At 44.5% G+C, this 16,301-nt stretch overlaps 1 protein-coding gene across 5 annotated transcripts in view; it reads right to left on the bottom strand.

Annotated features, from left to right (window-relative positions):
* Positions 1 to 9,339: 9,339 nt before the first annotated feature.
* Positions 9,340 to 16,301, bottom strand: part of LOC137439736 (phosphatidylinositol-binding clathrin assembly protein-like) — a 68,808-nt gene continuing 61,846 nt past the window's right edge. For 2 of the 5 annotated variants that reach the window (XM_068135781.2, XM_078768226.1), the window contains exons 22-24: positions 16,149 to 16,265; positions 11,760 to 11,857; positions 9,368 to 9,883 (exon numbers count right to left, since the gene is read on the bottom strand). In XM_068135781.2, coding sequence (XP_067991882.2) covers positions 11,777 to 11,857; positions 16,149 to 16,265 — 198 coding nt within the window. In that variant the 3' untranslated portion in view covers positions 9,368 to 9,883; positions 11,760 to 11,776. Of the gene's footprint in view, positions 9,884 to 11,759; positions 11,858 to 16,148; positions 16,266 to 16,301 lie in introns of all 5 variants that reach the window. The other 3 variants (XM_068135780.2, XM_078768225.1, XM_078768227.1) reach the window with 3 other exon arrangements.

Raw genomic sequence — 16,301 nt, 5'->3', positions numbered from 1 at the left:
GCACCAGAATGTGATTATATGGCATCAGTAGTGAGTTTAGGACCTTTCCCGTACCTCCTCCCATCTTCTTCCCCGTCTACAACAACAGAGGGGCGCTGCGCGGGGGGGGGGGGGGAGTGTGCGTCCTCCCACCGGCTCGGTTCGCCGCCATCGACAATGCGCTCCAGACGATGCGCTCCACGGGGTTACCACGAAGGGGCTCCTTGTCAGCTCCTCGTCAAGGGCGGAGCCGGTAACCCCCCCGCATGCACCCAATGAGAAGCAACGTGCCGATTCCACGAGGCGGAGCTAGCGAGCCGAGGGCGTGTCACTCCCCGCCGGATATACGCGGCCACGTAGCGGACGTGACGTGAGATGCGCCCCCAGCTGAAGAGAAAGAAGGACCTGCGAGCGCTGAGTCAGATGCGCCCCCAGCTGGAGAAAGACGGACCTGCGAGCGCTGAAACAGATGCGCCTGAGTTTGGAGAGGCCTGAGAAAGCCCCGCCTGAGAAAGAACGTCACCTCTGAGCGCTGCGACGAGACCTCCCCGCATCTCTGGACCGAACCGTGTTGATCCTGCCCCGAGCCCAGGAGGACCTGGAGCCATCGATACCCGCTTTCCTGCCATCAACCCCCGTGTGAGTCAGCCGTTGTCCCGTTTGTCTGTCGTCTGTCCGGGGTTAATATAAGAGTGTGTCTAAGTGCCTGTCTTTCTGTGATATACCTCTCGTCCCTGTAATCTGACCTTCCGCACGAATATAATCTCCTCCGGAGGTCTTGAGAACCGTATCCCTGGTGTCGTCATTTTATAACCCAGCCGGGTGTCTTCTTTTCTTATTGAGCCAGCGTGGCGCGGCTTCGTCAACGTTCGAGTACAATCGGGTAATTTGTGCTGACACGACGGCCATTCCGCTCGGCCCACCTTAACATCAAAGTCGTGTCTGTAACAATATATATATATATATATATATATATATATATATATATATATATATATTGTTACGGATCTCAACGTCGGCCCCTTTTCCCCTTACCAAGGGGGGGATTAATCCTTGTCCACGACTGACCGACATGAGTCCTGGGGGTCCCAACCCTCCTTCCGGTCGGGAGCAGCCAGGGTATTTGGTCTACGAAAAGTCCCAAGGACCTGAGTGCCACTCCTGACCGCGAAGCAGGGGAGTGACTCCCGCTCGAACCACGGTTTTAGATGGTCTAGTTGCCGAGCGGTTTTTAGCAACCCGAAGTTCGAGTCATTAGCATTCACTAACCCGATTCCGAAACGTTGGCCAAAATCGCACCACAGGTACTCAATCGAGAAATCACTAAAACGAAACGGATGTGAAGGAAAGAAGGCAAAGGTAGGAAGAACAGGGATTTATTACTAATATTTACAAGACCAAAGAAACCAAGGAAGAAGGAAAAATACGAAAATAATGACAGAAGCAGGAGAAGACAGTGCAATACTAGCTTATCTATTCAAGCTTACTTATTCCCAGGGACAACACAAAGGACAGACGACAGTCAGATTTACACGGGGAATGAAGCAGAAATGAATGGCAGGAGGTGGATGGCTGGACGGACGAGAAGGTGGGATCACAGGGCGGGAAGGATGCGGGTCCGGTTGGTGTGGTGGCGCGGCTCGAGGTGAGCAGCCGCCGACCCTCCTCAATCGTGTTCGCATGGCGGCGTTGCTTCGCGGCGCGGTCGAAACTGCCGTCAAAGCTCAAAGCTGCGGTGGTCAAAGCTGCGGTGGATTCAAAGCTGCGGTGGACTCAAAGCTCATCGGAGGTCTCTCGCTTATCTCAGGTCCCTCACTCATCTGCCGCATCTCTCTCCGCAGTCCTTCCCCACCCCCCTTTTATGAGGCACGTGGCGATCAAGCCGCCGGCCTGTTGGAAACGCCCATCGGTGAGCTCGCCTCGGCCTTGATTGGTCGCGAGGGCTCACCGATCCCGCCCCTTGAGGAGGCGTTGGCAAAGCCACGCCTTGTTCCTGGCGCTTGGCTGACTCCTCCCACCTTCTGCTCCGAGATGACCTCGTGTTCAATGGAGTCTTGGGGTGAAGAAAACCGCCCAAAGCAGTAGTGGCGAACGCCGCCGTACTGCCGCTTTTTAGGAGGCCATGGGGGTGTCGGAGGGATCCTATCTTATTTCAATTCGGTGCAATGCAGTGTCAATTAATGGGCACAGAGCCTTAAACTGGAACACATAATAAGGAAATAACTATTTAGAAGGGTATATGATTTTCTACGTGCATGCGATGGATTAACTAAGGGGACGACCGTTGACCTTTACATTTAACGGAGGTATTTACAAGAATCATTACATTTACACAGGGTGATATTTACAAACAAAGGATTCTCAAATCCGCAATATATATATATATATATCTATATCTATATCTATATCTATATATCTATATATCTATATATCTATCTATATCTATATATCTATATATCTATCTATCTATCTATCTATCTATCTATCTATCTATCTATATATATATATATATAATATATATATATATATATATAATATATATATATATATATATATATATATACATACATATAAAATCAAGCACACAGCAATGCAACAGAAACTGCCAAACAACAAACATTGGCAGTCGAATGGGCCGTACTGAAGAGCTCAGTGACTTTCAATGTGCACCGTCATGGGATGCCACCTTTCCAACAGGTCAGTTCGCCAAATTTCTGCCCTGCTGGAGCTGCCCCAGTCAGCTGCACATGTTGTTATTGTGAAGTGGAAACGTCGGAGCAACAACAGCTCAGCCGCCAAGTTGTGGGCCACACAAGCTCACAGAACGGGGCTGTCGAGGGCTGAAGCACGTAGCGCGTAAATATCGTTTGTCCTCGGTTGCAACACTCACTACCGATTTCCAAAATGCCTCTGGAAGCAACGTCAGCACAACAACTGTTCGTTGAGAGCTTCATGAAATGGGTTTCCATGGCCGACCAGCCGCACACAAGCCGAAGATCACCATGCGCAAAGCCAAGCGTCGGCTGAAGTGGTGTAAAGCTCCCCGCCATTTGACTCTGGAGCAGTGGAAATGCGTTCTCTTGATTGATGAATCATTGAATCATGCTTCACCATCTGGCAGTCCAACGGACGAATCTGGGTTTGGCGGATGCCAGCAGAAAGCTACCTGCCTGAATGCATAGTGCCAATTGTAAAGTTTGGTGGAGGAGGAATAATGGTCTGGGGCTGTTTTTCATGGTTTGGGTTAGGCCCCGAGTTCCAGTGAAGGGAAATCTTAACGCTACAGCATACAATGACATTCTAGACGATTGTGTGCTTCCAACTTTGTGGCAACAGTTTGGGGAAGGCCCTTTTTTTGTATACAGGATCGAGGCTCGTGAAAGAGCTAACATTTAGCACACACAAAAAAAAAATCAAACAGACACACAAAACATAATAAGGGTAGCGGTAGACAAGATGGGGGAGAAAAGGGGAAGCACACAAACACAACATTTGAGAGCAGGGACATCGGGAGATCTTGGGGGGAGGAGGCGTGGGAAGGGGAGGAGGCGTGGGAAGGGGGGGAGGGGTGGGACAAGTATAAAACTCAAGGACACTGCAAGGACTTCCAGGAAGGAAGTTGGTATTTCAAAAAGTGAAACTGGGGTGAAATTAGCAGAGGTAGAAATGATCAAGGTTTTGGATGGGGGAAGATAAGAGATGGTGGTGAACAGCTGTTTTAAAGACCTGGAGGGAGGAGTGGGATTGAAGAGAGTGAGGGAGTTTGTTCCAGAGGTGAGGGAAAAGAGGAATGAAGGAGTGAAGGTGAGCAGAGAGTTCATTTTGGCAGTTTAACCATAAAGGGTTGCAGGCAGATCTTGTGCGACCTGCAGGAATATGTGGGGGACAGAGCCCAGAGAGAGAGCTGGAGAAGCAAGGCCGGAGAGGAGTCGGTAGAAGACAAAGCCCACCAATCAGCCTGCGGTGAGTAAGTGAAAGGCCCTAGGAGTTAGCTTCATCGCGGGAGATTCCAACGATTCTGAAAGCTTTGTTTCAACAGCGTGACGTGAAGCCGAGCTAAGTGTGAGGCAGGAGCACCGGCCCAGAGGGGGAGAACAGTATTCCATTGAGCTGCGGGTGAAAGCCTTGTATGTGGCGAGGGAGCTCAGGTGTGCCAAAGAAGGACTTCGCACGACGGAGGATGCCCAGTCGGCGACTGGCTTTGGAGGCCAGATTTGAAATGTGGTTTTTCCCAGGAAGATCATGGCAGATAGTGAGACCCAAAAGCTTGAGTGACAGAACTTCTTGGTGAGGATTATTCAGAAAGTGGATGGGAGGGTTGTCCAGTCGGTCTTTTTCGGAGAGACAAAGTAAGAGTGTGAGATTTGTCAGGATTGAAAGATGTTCCACTTGTTTGACCAGTCTGTGATTTTGTCCAGGTCTGCAGAGAGTGAGGGAGGCTGCAGACTGCCGATCTGAGGGATGAGGAATAGAGCGCAGAGAGAGGAGGGTCGTCAGCAAAGAGAATAGAGAGGATTTTCAAGAGCCAGAGAGATCATTGATGAAGACCAGAAAAAGCACAGGGCCCAGAACACTGTCTTGGGGAACTCCAGCCTGAACAAGAAGGGGAGATGAGAGAAACCCATTCAGGGCCCACACGTTGACTACGACTAGAGAGGAAGTCGGCAAGCCAAGCGTGGAGATTTCCATGGATACCATAGGAGAGAGTTTGGCGAGCAGAGCGGGGTGCCAGACCGTATCGACGGCACGTGATATGTCAAGGGAGACAGCTCTAATTTCCTGTTTGGCATTGAGGACCTCCATCCCATTGTTGAGACAGCAGAAGCAGCATGTACAGAGTAGAGTGACCTGGGCTGAAACCAAATTGATGATCAGAGCTCAAGCCATTTGAGAAGAAGAAAAGATTTGATATCCGAAGCAATGATGGATTCCATGACTTTACTGATAATTGGGAGAAGGCTGATTGGTCTGTAGTTGCTGGGATCAGTTTTTGCACCTTTTTTTGTGCAAAGCGGTGAGGGTTGGCAGATTTCCAAGCTGATGGCAGATGACCTTGAGCAAAAGAGAGGGTGAAGAGAACAAAGAGAGGGAGTGAAAGAGCGGCGGAGCAGGATTCTAGGACCCGTGGGCATGATGCCGTCAGGTCCAGTTGCAGAATCAGAGTCGAGGGTTGACAGAAACCTTTCCACCTTGTCAGGAGGAAAGGACACAGAGTCCAGGAACATCTGGGTACGACTGAGTATGGTGGATATGGTGGTTCCAGAGAGGGATGGGTTTGGGACACAAGATTTAGAGGCAAACACAGAGTTGAGGCATTCAGCTTTTTCACGTTGCGGAGTCAGCTGTGTAGCCGTTTTGAGGTGAGGGAGGGGATGGAGGGGGAACAAACACCAGAAACAGATTTGACCAGACGCCACCAGGATTTGGAAGAGGGAGACAGGTTTGAGAGTTGGCCTTGAGTGGTGAGATATTGTTTCCTGGCTCTCCTGAGGGTGGACCATTTTAGGCCCTTTCCTGTTTCAGCAGACAATGCCCCCGAGCACAAAGTAAGGTCCATTCAGAAATGGTGTTGTCGAGATCAGTGTGGAAGACCTTGACTGGCCTGCACAGAGCCCTGACCTCAACCCCATCGAATCACCTTTGGGATGAATAGGAAAGCCGGACTGCGAGTCAGCCTTAATCGCCCTTACTTCAGTGCCTGACCTCACCAATGCTCTTGTGGCTGAATGGAAGCAAATCCCTGCAGAAATGTTCCAACATCTAGTGGAAAGCCTTCCCAGAAGAGTGGAGGCTGTTATAGCAGCAAAGGGGGGGAGGGGGGGGCATGGGGGGGACCAACTCCATATTAATGCCTCATGATTTTGGAATGAGATGTTCGATGTTCGGGTGTCAGCATACTTTGTCATGTCGTGTATATTAGGCCAAATAAGGAATTATTCGTTTGATGTCCGGACTCTAAAAAAAAAAAAAAACTATCTTTTCCAGATGTTACATTTTTTTTTTCCAAGCTGCCCGCGACATGGTGAAGTCTACCAGACCAAAGACTAGCGCTACCACCAATATTCCATTATGGACTAGACAGATTTCTGAGAAATGTGAATGTTAGGTGCATTTTTGGGTAAAAGTTGGGAACCTCACTTTTTAACATAATTAGGGTATGCTGAATTCGATTAACCCAGTTCCCAAACCGAATTTTGAGTTTTTGACCTTCTAATTAGCATAAACAAAATGGCCGCCAAATTGCCATTTTTGGACAATTTATTTGAACATGCATTTATACATCATGTATATACATGCAGCTTTTTTACTTTAACTTTACAACTTTTACCCCCAAAATGCACCTAGAAGCTTATACTTGGCCTTTTTCATAAATCCATCTAGTCTATATTATGGTTAGTGACATTGAAAGAGACATTCAAACTGATATTGAAATTGGACACTATAAAATGGGAAATGGTTTTAATAAGAATGTTTCATACAACCATTTATTCTAAAATTAAGTATACATGGGCATGAAGCACAAACATGGCTTTTCCAGAGCTACCACCAGTGCTTGTCCATCAATGATAAGGCAAGATGATGTTTCGTGAAGTTCAGCAGCTTCAAGACAGTTTATGCCTTCTGTTATCACATGTGCCAGAACTGACTTGTTCCCAGTGCGGAGTGTACCATTCATTCCTGCAAGTGACAAAGGGACTGGAAGAAGCTCATGCTTTAGCACAGACGGCAAGTCAACCGGCCGACCAGCCTCACAGGCTGTAATTAGGCGTTGGAGGACATTTCTGTCTGCCTTCAGGATAGTTTTCTTGTCGTTGTCCTTAGTGTCTTTAACTACTTCATATAGAGTTGCAAATGTTGGGACATTATTCCTGTGGAGGGTCTTATGGAATGAAACATCTGGTTTGTCATGTTGCTCTGCTAGAATCAATCTCTTCCGGACAAAGTCATTTATTTCCTCTTGTCCAAACTCTTTGGCACGAAGTAACGAGTCTTGGATTGCTGCTGTTGCCAGGTCTTTTGTGGCAAGGTTTTGCAATGACTGGGTGTGAAACAGTTGAAAACACATTGAAACCCTGGATGGAAGGTCGACAGCAAGGCACTCTCATCATCTTTGTCACGCTTTTGTCGTAATTTGGTAGCTTCGTTGTGAAGGCGTGCACTCCCAAGACAAAGGTTGTACATTGCATGAGTTTCGGCTGCTATATGTGACCTCAGATTATATGACAGGGTCCACCTGCACAGTGCTGACGTTGTCTTGGTGATACCAATGATTACACCCCCTTTCCTTCCTGTGCCATTTATCCACTCCATGGCTTGGTCTGGATCTACCTGGATGAAGGTTTGAGTGGATCGCTTAACAGAAAAATTGCAGGAATTGCAAGAATGGGTCAAAAAAAATGGCATTTTGGCGGCCATTTTGTTTATGCTAATTAGAAGGTCAAAAACCCAAAATCCGGCTTGGGAACCGGGTTAATAGAGTTCAGCATACCCTAATTATGTTAAAAAGTGAGGTTCCCAACTTTTACCCAAAAATGCACCTAGAAGCTTATACATGGCCTTTCCCCATAAATCCGTCCAGTCTATTAAAAATAAAGGTCATATACCCGATACATCAATATCTACTGCAGCAGTGGCGCTGTCTGCTGTACTGTGCACGTGTACGTACTAAACCGGTACTAGATATATGCGGACTCGCACTACTGACCTGAGCTGTCTGGTACCGGGACTCCTCTGTAGACATCCTATATGCGTTCCTGGGAAATCCTAATCCATATTAAGCCATTACACCTGTGCCAGACCAGCATTTTATGTAAACAGGAAAGAAGACAAACCACAAGCTAAGCCTTCACAACTGGGCCATTTCTGCAGCGAAGGCTTTCCATAAACAAGAAGTCTGAATGCACCTAGAGTTTCCCATAAACAAGTCTGAACACCTCCAGAAGTTTTTATCTTTGCAAAGCTCCACCATTGATTCGTCAATTTGATCGATTGCATCGTCACAAGAGCAGGTGCTATATGAACCCTGCATTTGGGACAATAAGGTGTGTAATCAGAGATTTGTGGAGAGGTGATATTTGTGTGTGACTTCGGGCTCGAAGGAAGTGTGCGAGTGGAGTCAAGCTGTGGGACGAGCTTAGTGGAGGAACGTTGGGAGAGGATCGATCCCAGCACTATGCAGGGCGCATTACGTAGACCAAGGGCCAGGCCGATTATCACCTCAGAAAAAAATCTTAACCAAAAGTGGTTTCTTCCATCTACCTCTCACCTAAGCGACTGGGAACGCAGGCTTGTCACCCCTCCTTCGGTGAGGCAAGAGGTCGCAAGCCTCTGATGTATTATTTCTTCCCCAGCTACCCTTCTGCGGATGTTTCTGATGTACTGTGTTTAGATAGGTAGTTGTATAAGCTAGACAGAATGGGACAACTCTGCTGTGTGCCTGCGCTTTGTGAATTTTTATCCCTTATGCTCAGTTTGATAATACGTCGTCAGTCACGTGGCCTGGCAGAGAAAATGGTAGTTTTTCCTTATATCCGATATAGCTAGCCAACCACGTGACCCATGACATCATAAATTTGCAACCCAACTCAAACTGGGTAGTCGATCAACGTTTTGTTTTTCTATCCAATATCGCTGTGATGTCACTTCACTGATGACATCCTGAATCTATATGCTCCAACACGAGTGAATCATGTGTAAAGTTTTGCATCGCTGGGTTAAGTTGATTCAGAGAATAGTTTTTAAAGATTTTTCCTTAAAACAAATATGGCTGCCAAACCATCTGACTGATGATATTTTAGTTATTACTTTTATCCCCATGGCTAGTCGATGACATTTATTCACGTCGACCAGTTGGGCGGTTTGAGAGGTCTTAGATAAAATCCAATATGGCTGCCAAACCTCATGACCGATGGTCATAAATTTTATGCTTCAATATAATTGGGTCAAAGGTTAGATTTTTGAAGTTTGACTCAACCTATTACGGCTGGCGTAGCACTTCGATGATGTCATCGTTATTAAGCTTTATTCCCCACGGGGAGTTGATAACATTTGCCAAGCTTTTATGTTTTTGGTGAGCAGTTTTGGAGATTCCAAAGTTTTTCCTTTCACCCAATATGGCTGTCATACCATGTGACCTATGACATCAGTCATCAGTATAAAATTAGCCATGTGAGTCGCTTGTATGTTGAAAAATTTGCAGCGATAGGTCAAGCGGTTGCAGCAAAAATAAAGAAAAAGTAAAAGTGAATATGGCAAAAAAAGGGTGCAAAGTATCAAAAATCTGGAGGAAATAAATCAGGTATCAGCCAGAATGGCTTGGGCCCTTATTTAAATAATATTAGCATCCAAATGCTAAAGTTTCTGCCTGGGTGACTTTATTAACCCACACCATACTTACAGGAGGAATCCACATGACCGTGATTAAGCCGACAGCGGCTATACAGCATTCACATCGCAAGGGAGACAAAAACGCTTTCTGTGGCAGAATACACTATTGCACAGCACCTTTTGAGGAGAGATGTGTTGAAGTAATTAAAACAACAAAACTGCTCCAATATTCCCTAAGCACATATCAATTAACCAGAGGTACATGGGGAAAAGAATTTAACTTTACATGATCCAAAAAAAAAGAAAAGCAGAGGGTGGAGATTGATCTGCTTTGAACGGCATTGGAGCAATCATGATAGCACAACACCTGAAGACACATGTTTGTTCGGATACGATCAGTTCCCCTCCCCCCCTGCTCCGCAATCTCCCCCCATCCTCAACGCGACAATCGTCTTCAAACACTGCCATGGTAATACACTTAAATCTGCACCCTTCGTTTGCAGACTGCATACGTGGCATCCACCAATGGTGGCTTCAAGGTGGTCGGATTCATTGGCCCGGGAACCCTCAACTTCTGCTGCAAGGAAAAAAGAAACAGATGAAGGGTTTCAATCCTCACCATGTAAATTTGGTTAAACGAGCATTAAGCGGAGTTAAATGTTGGGCAATCTCCAACTTATTGGGGTTTTCCCAGCAGAAAGAACAAAAGAAGAACCACCTTTAGAGGCCATTTTTCCCCGCAGAGCAGGGGTTGGCCTTTTTTGGGCACCATGGCCCCTTTTTGAAGCAATGTTTTATGGCCGGATGCCCTTCCTGCCGCCAACCCTGTTAGTCGCCCCTTGCGACACACAGGGAATTACCAGTGAACTGGTACTCAAGCAAGCTTTCCCAGCAGAAAGGAACAAAATAAATTCCCTTTTGGGAATATCGGATAATTACATGACTCTTGAGCTTCCACAAGACATGTCGTCACTGAAATCCAATTAGTCAGGTTCACTATGTTTTTTCGTTCAAAATCATGGTAGATTAGCAAACCTATACATTTTTGGAAACGTTATTACATGGAAAATCTGAAAATCAATGTTTACATTTGCCAATTCCGACCAATTCGATTCGACCAATTGACCAATTCCATTCGACCAATTCGACCAATCGCTTCGATAGACCATTCGACCAATTCGATCGATTCGATTCATCGAATTCGATTCGATCGACCATTCGACTTGCCAATCAATTTGACCGACCTTTGCTTGTGTGGAACGGACTGTGAAAACGATGCGGACTATATTGTCGGATACGACACACAGGACAGTGATGACGAACTCTAAATGGCATATTCTGTAATCGTGTATGTTTGATGCCATTGACTGCCTGTGTATATTTTGTCATCGACTGCCTGTGTAGATGTGAAGTTATACTGACTGCATGTGTATATATGATTTTGCTGACTGCCTGTGTATGTTTGGTGATATGAATTATTGTGACACATTTTGATGTTATTAACTGCCTGGTGTTGGGCTAGCGGCTAGGGTGCCGGCTTAGGATCCTAGGATCCTGGGTTCGAATCCCGGTCGATCGCTGAATTAACGCCAGGGGGGTTGACTCAGCCTGTCATCCTTCCGAGGTCGGCTAATTGAGGACCAGTTCACTGGTAATTCCCTGTTTGTCGTTAAAGGCGGCAAAAAGGGTTGGCGTCAGGAAGGGCATCCGGCCGTAAAACATTGCTTCAAAAAGGGGACCAAAAACAACAACAACCACGGTTCCCGAAAAAGGCCAACCCCCGCTTGCGGGGAAAAATGGCCTTTAAAGGTGTTTTTTTATTTTTATTTTTTAACTGCCTGTACAAAATGATAACATGTATTTGATTATGCAACTTATCACGAATATAAAGACAGTATTTTGCAATTCAAAACCTTTGATTCGTGTCTTTCCATTCCCCATAGCACTAATTTGATACTTTCATTGGATTCCTTGTCCCTGAAAATATAGGTTTAGTATATTTTAAAAAGTTTTTAGGGTAATTAGAGGCAGAAATAGAACAAAATATGTATTTTACAGTGGCCATTTTAAAAATCCAAAATGGCCGCCATACAGGTATCTCTCCAAATGTAAACATTGATTTTTAGTTTCCTTATGCTATAACCTTTCCAAAAATGTATAGGTTTGCTAATCTACCATGATTTTGAACGAAATATAATTTATTGACATAGTGAACCTGACTAAATCCAGAGCGGTGTTTTTTTTACTCATAATAAAAAAATAAAAAAATATTTGCCTTACAGCCCCCATCCCACGCCCCCACCAACCTATATGGCAAAAAAGTAAAGTACGTATTTCACAATTTACTCCTTCCTGGTTGAATTTATCCTAACATAATTAGCTGATTTAAAGCAACAGTTCTGTACAGATCCAACAAAAAACAACCTCCGAGATACAAAGTGAATTTCTCTCACCTTGATTGTAGCGTAATTCACATAAAGTTCTTCAGGTTGAGATCGGCAAGTGGGTCCTTGGACTTTTGCGGGCTCTGGGAGACTGAAGGTGGGCCTGTCTGCAAACCCAGGAAAGAGCACAAGTTTTGGGAAATGAGCATGCAAACAGACAGACAGACAGGCCCAATTGAATTTCTGAATGGTAATTTGTTGAAGACAATTCATTTTCTCAACCAAAGGTTGGTGGGAATGCTAATCGAGCTTTCCCACGACGAGGAGTATACCTCAACATTTGGTTGAGAAAATTCGATATCCTCATTTCTCTATCGATGCACACCTTGGAGTTTTATGCCGGTCGCCGGAGGCATTGTGTTTGCAGGTTGTCCGTCCGTGATAGGTTTTCGTTATCGCAATAACTTGAGAACGTCTAAAAGGATCTTGGTGAAACTTGGTGCAGGTATGTATAATGAGGTAAAGACTAGAGTCCCTGTATAAAGAGAGTTGCGCCATGCGCTGACCTGAGATTTCTGGTCACGTGATTTCATGGCGCCATTTTGTGTCTAACTTCACCGTGCGTGAACGTCAGCTTGGTACGGGAACGTTGTTTATTGCCAAACAAAATGACTGGTTGTTCTGCTTTTGGTTGTTCAAACCAATCTGGGAAATATAAGATGTATAGATTTCCAAGTGATAAAGTCAGAAGACAAATTTGGGAAGCGAAAGTCAGACGAAAGAGCTGGAAAGCGATCGACTCCTCGAGACTCTGCTGACTTGCAGCTTGTTAAATCATTACAATGGAAATTGAATATAAATGTCGATAAAACTAAAGTTGTACACTATAGAAATATGGCAATACCACGTACAGAATTTGTTTTACGTGTGTTAGACTATATGTCGGCTGGAAGTCCTACACCGGAATTGCTCTCGGCACCCTTTAAAAAATATTGGATATGCCCACACTCCTTTCTAAAAGTTATTAAAATTCAGAGAACGACAGCATTGGTTTGTCTTACTTATAATGTTAGCTCTTATATGCAGTGTTGGCTTGTAATATGCATTGCCATACCACTTTTAATATCACTACACAGCTCTTTTTCACGGCAATAGCTGAGTTTTTGACAAAACAAATATCACCTGTATGTAATAATAAGACTAAATATGTGTAGCAAATTTTTTTTTAGCAGATTTAGAATATATCACCCCATATCGTGAATGTACATGTATATCTAATCCGACACACTTAGACACAAAATGGCGTCCAAATTCGAGTTGACACAACTCTCTATATACAGGGACTCTAGTAAAGACCAACTGATTAGATTTTGGGGTCACGAGAGCAAAGACCAAAGGTCATGGCATGTAAAAATGTTATAACTTGAGAACAGCTGAAGGGATTTAAATCAAGCTTGGTACAGGTATGTATAATTATGTAAACATGAACTGATTCAATTTGGGTGTCAGGTGATCAAAGGTCAGAGGTCTCAAGTAAAAATTAGGTGACCGCACCAACTTGTGAACAAGTGATGGGATTTTGAACAAACTTGGTATACAGTGCATTCAAAAAGTATTCAGACCCCTTCACTTTTTTCACATTTTGTTATGTTGCAGCCTTATGCTGAAATCGTTTAAATTCATTTTTTCCCTCATCAATCTGCACTCAATACCCCATAATGACAAAGAGAAAACAGGATTTTAGAAAGTTTTGCAAATTTATTAAAAAGAAAAAAACTCAAATATCACATTGACATAAGTATTCTTACCCTTTGCTATGACACTTGAAATTTACATCAGGTGCCTCCCATTTCTCTTGATCATCTTTGAGATGTTTCTACACCTTGATTGGAGTCCACCTGTGGTAAATTCAATTGATTGGACATGATTTGGAAAGGCACACACCTGTCTATATCAGGTCTCACAGCTGACAATGCATATCAGAGCAAAAACCAAGCCGTGAGGTCGAAGGAACTGCCTGCAGAGCTCAGAGACAGGATTGTCGAGGCACAGATCTGGGGAAGCCTACAAAAAATTTCTGCTGCATTGAAGGTTCCCAAGAGCACAGTGGCCTCCATAATTCTTAAATGGAAGAAGTTTGAAACAACCAGGACTCATCCTAGAGCTGGCCACCAGGCCAAACTAAGCAATCGGGGGAGAAGGGCCTTGGTAAGAGAGGTGACCAAGAACCCGATGGTCACTGGCTGAGCTCCCGAGATCCTGTGTGGAGATGGGAGAAACTTCCAGAAGGACAACCATCACTGCAACACTCCACCGATCTGGGCTTTATGGCAGAGTGGCCAGACAGAAGCCAAACAGTTCAATCTTGGTTTCATCAAACCACAGAATCTTGTTTCTCACAGTCCGAGTCCTTTAGGTGCTTTTTTGAAAACTCCAAGCAGGCTTTCATGTGTCTTTCACTGAGGAGAGGCTTCCGTCTGGCCACTCTGCCATAAAGCCCAGATCGGTGGAGTGTTGCAGTGATGCAGTGATGGTTGTCCTTCTGGAAGTTTCTTCCATCTCCACACAGGATCTCTGGAGCTCAGCCAGTGACCATCGGCTTCTTGGTCACCTCTATTACCAAGGCCCTTCTCCCCCGATTGCTCAGTTTGGCCTGGCGGCTAGCTCTAGGATGAGTCCTGGTTGTTTCAAACTTCTTCCATTTAAGAATTATGGAGGCTACTGCGCTCTTGGGAACCTTCAATGCAGCAGAAATTTTTTTGTAGGTTTCCCCAGATCTGTGCCTCGACAATCCTGTCTCTGAGCTCTGCAGGCAGTTCCTTCGACCTCATGGCTTGGTTTTTGTTCTGATATGCATTGTCAGCTGTGAGACCTTATATAGACAGGTGTGTGCCTTTCCAAATCATGTCCAATCAATTGAATTTACCACAGGTGGACTCCAATCAAGGTGTAGAAACATCTCAAAGATGATCAAGAGAAATGGGAGGCACCTGAGCTAAATTTCAAGTGTCATAGCAAAGGGTCTGAATACTTATGTCAATGCGATATTTCAGTTTTTTCTTTTTAATAAATTTGCAAAACTTTCTAAACTCCTGTTTTCTCTTTGTCATTATGGGGTATTGAGTGTAGATTGATGAGGGAAAAAATGAATTTAAACGATTTCAGCATAAGGCTGCGACATAACAAAATGTGAAAAATTGAAGGGGTCTGAATACTTTCTGAATGCACTGTAAGTATATATAATGCAAAGATGAACTGCTTGGATTATGGCATCAAAGGTCAGAGGTCATGTCAGGTTAAAATGTGATAACTTGAGAACAGCTTAAGGGATTTAATTCAAACTTGGTACAAGCATATATAATGATGTAAAAATGATCTGATTACATTTTGTGCTAAGAGGTAAAAGGTCATGTTCAGTAAAAATCCTGTTACCGTGATAACTTGTGAACCAGTGATGGGAATTTGCCCAATCTTGGTATATAATATGATGCAAAGATGAACTGATTATACTCGTATTTTGGCATCAAAGTTGAGGAGTGAGGCGATTTTGTGATTTTGGTGAAGTCAGAGGTCATGTCAGTTAAAAATGTGATACTTGAGAACATCTGAATGGATTTCAATCAAACCTGGTACAAGTATGTATAATGATGTAATAATATGGGCGGAGGCATATCGGTTGACGTCATGACGTCGAAGAGTGTCGTTCTAGTTCTTTCTAAACACTAATCTCAATAGTACGAGTTCCAAAATGCAATATCTGCTAAAATGTGGAATCATGTTGCATTCACTTTACCAGCAATACAAGACGTGATCACCAGGGTCAAACTTGGAAATTTGATTTAGTCCCGGCAGGAATTACCAACAATCCCAAGATTACGATAACCATGAAAACGGCATTAATCACGAGCTGGACAATCAACCTCAACCCGGAAGAGGGAGGGATTTGTCTGCCCGAGCTTGTCCATACACGAAAAGCAACGTTATCAAATCTATATTTAGAGCTGAAACAAGTAATTCCAGGGTAGAGATGAACGCTCAATTTCACCAGTTAAACAAAATCAATAATCAATAATCAATAATATCAATCAAAATCAATAATCCCACAAGGTGGTCGCCAATGACAACACGATACCCGAGCCATTTTGTTTTTCTTATCATGTCGATAGAAGTAAATATGGGTCGTTGATCATGGCGAGGGAATACAATCATGTTTGAAACGTTAACCTTCTTGACAACCACCGTCCTCACCATCCAAGACTTCATCTCTGCGCAATAATAGTGGTCGTGCCCAAGGGGTGACTTTTAACCTTACAGCCAGATATCCAAGACAAACGTCACGATCTTGGCATCAAGACGATCACACCACCTGTTATGCCCTTTGAAATCGGCACAAAAATTACCACCATCGCATTACAAAATATTTGCCCAAAAAAAAAAAAAAATTTTTTTTTTTTTTACCCGCGCAGGAGCGATTGGTGTAAAGGCCGTATGAGCGACGGGCTGGGTACTTGGTGGGACAAATGCCCTGGGAGGCTGTGCTCCCATGGGAGAGGCACCAGGCACTGGCGGGGATGACTGAGAAGGAGGGAGAGGAGGAATAAGGTCATTTTA

Source organism: Myxine glutinosa, chromosome 14 (assembly GCF_964187855.1).
Source record: "Myxine glutinosa chromosome 14, kmMyxGlut1.1, whole genome shotgun sequence".
Taxonomy (NCBI): Eukaryota; Metazoa; Chordata; class Myxini; order Myxiniformes; family Myxinidae; genus Myxine; species Myxine glutinosa.
This window is presented reverse-complemented; position numbering and strand designations above follow the sequence as displayed.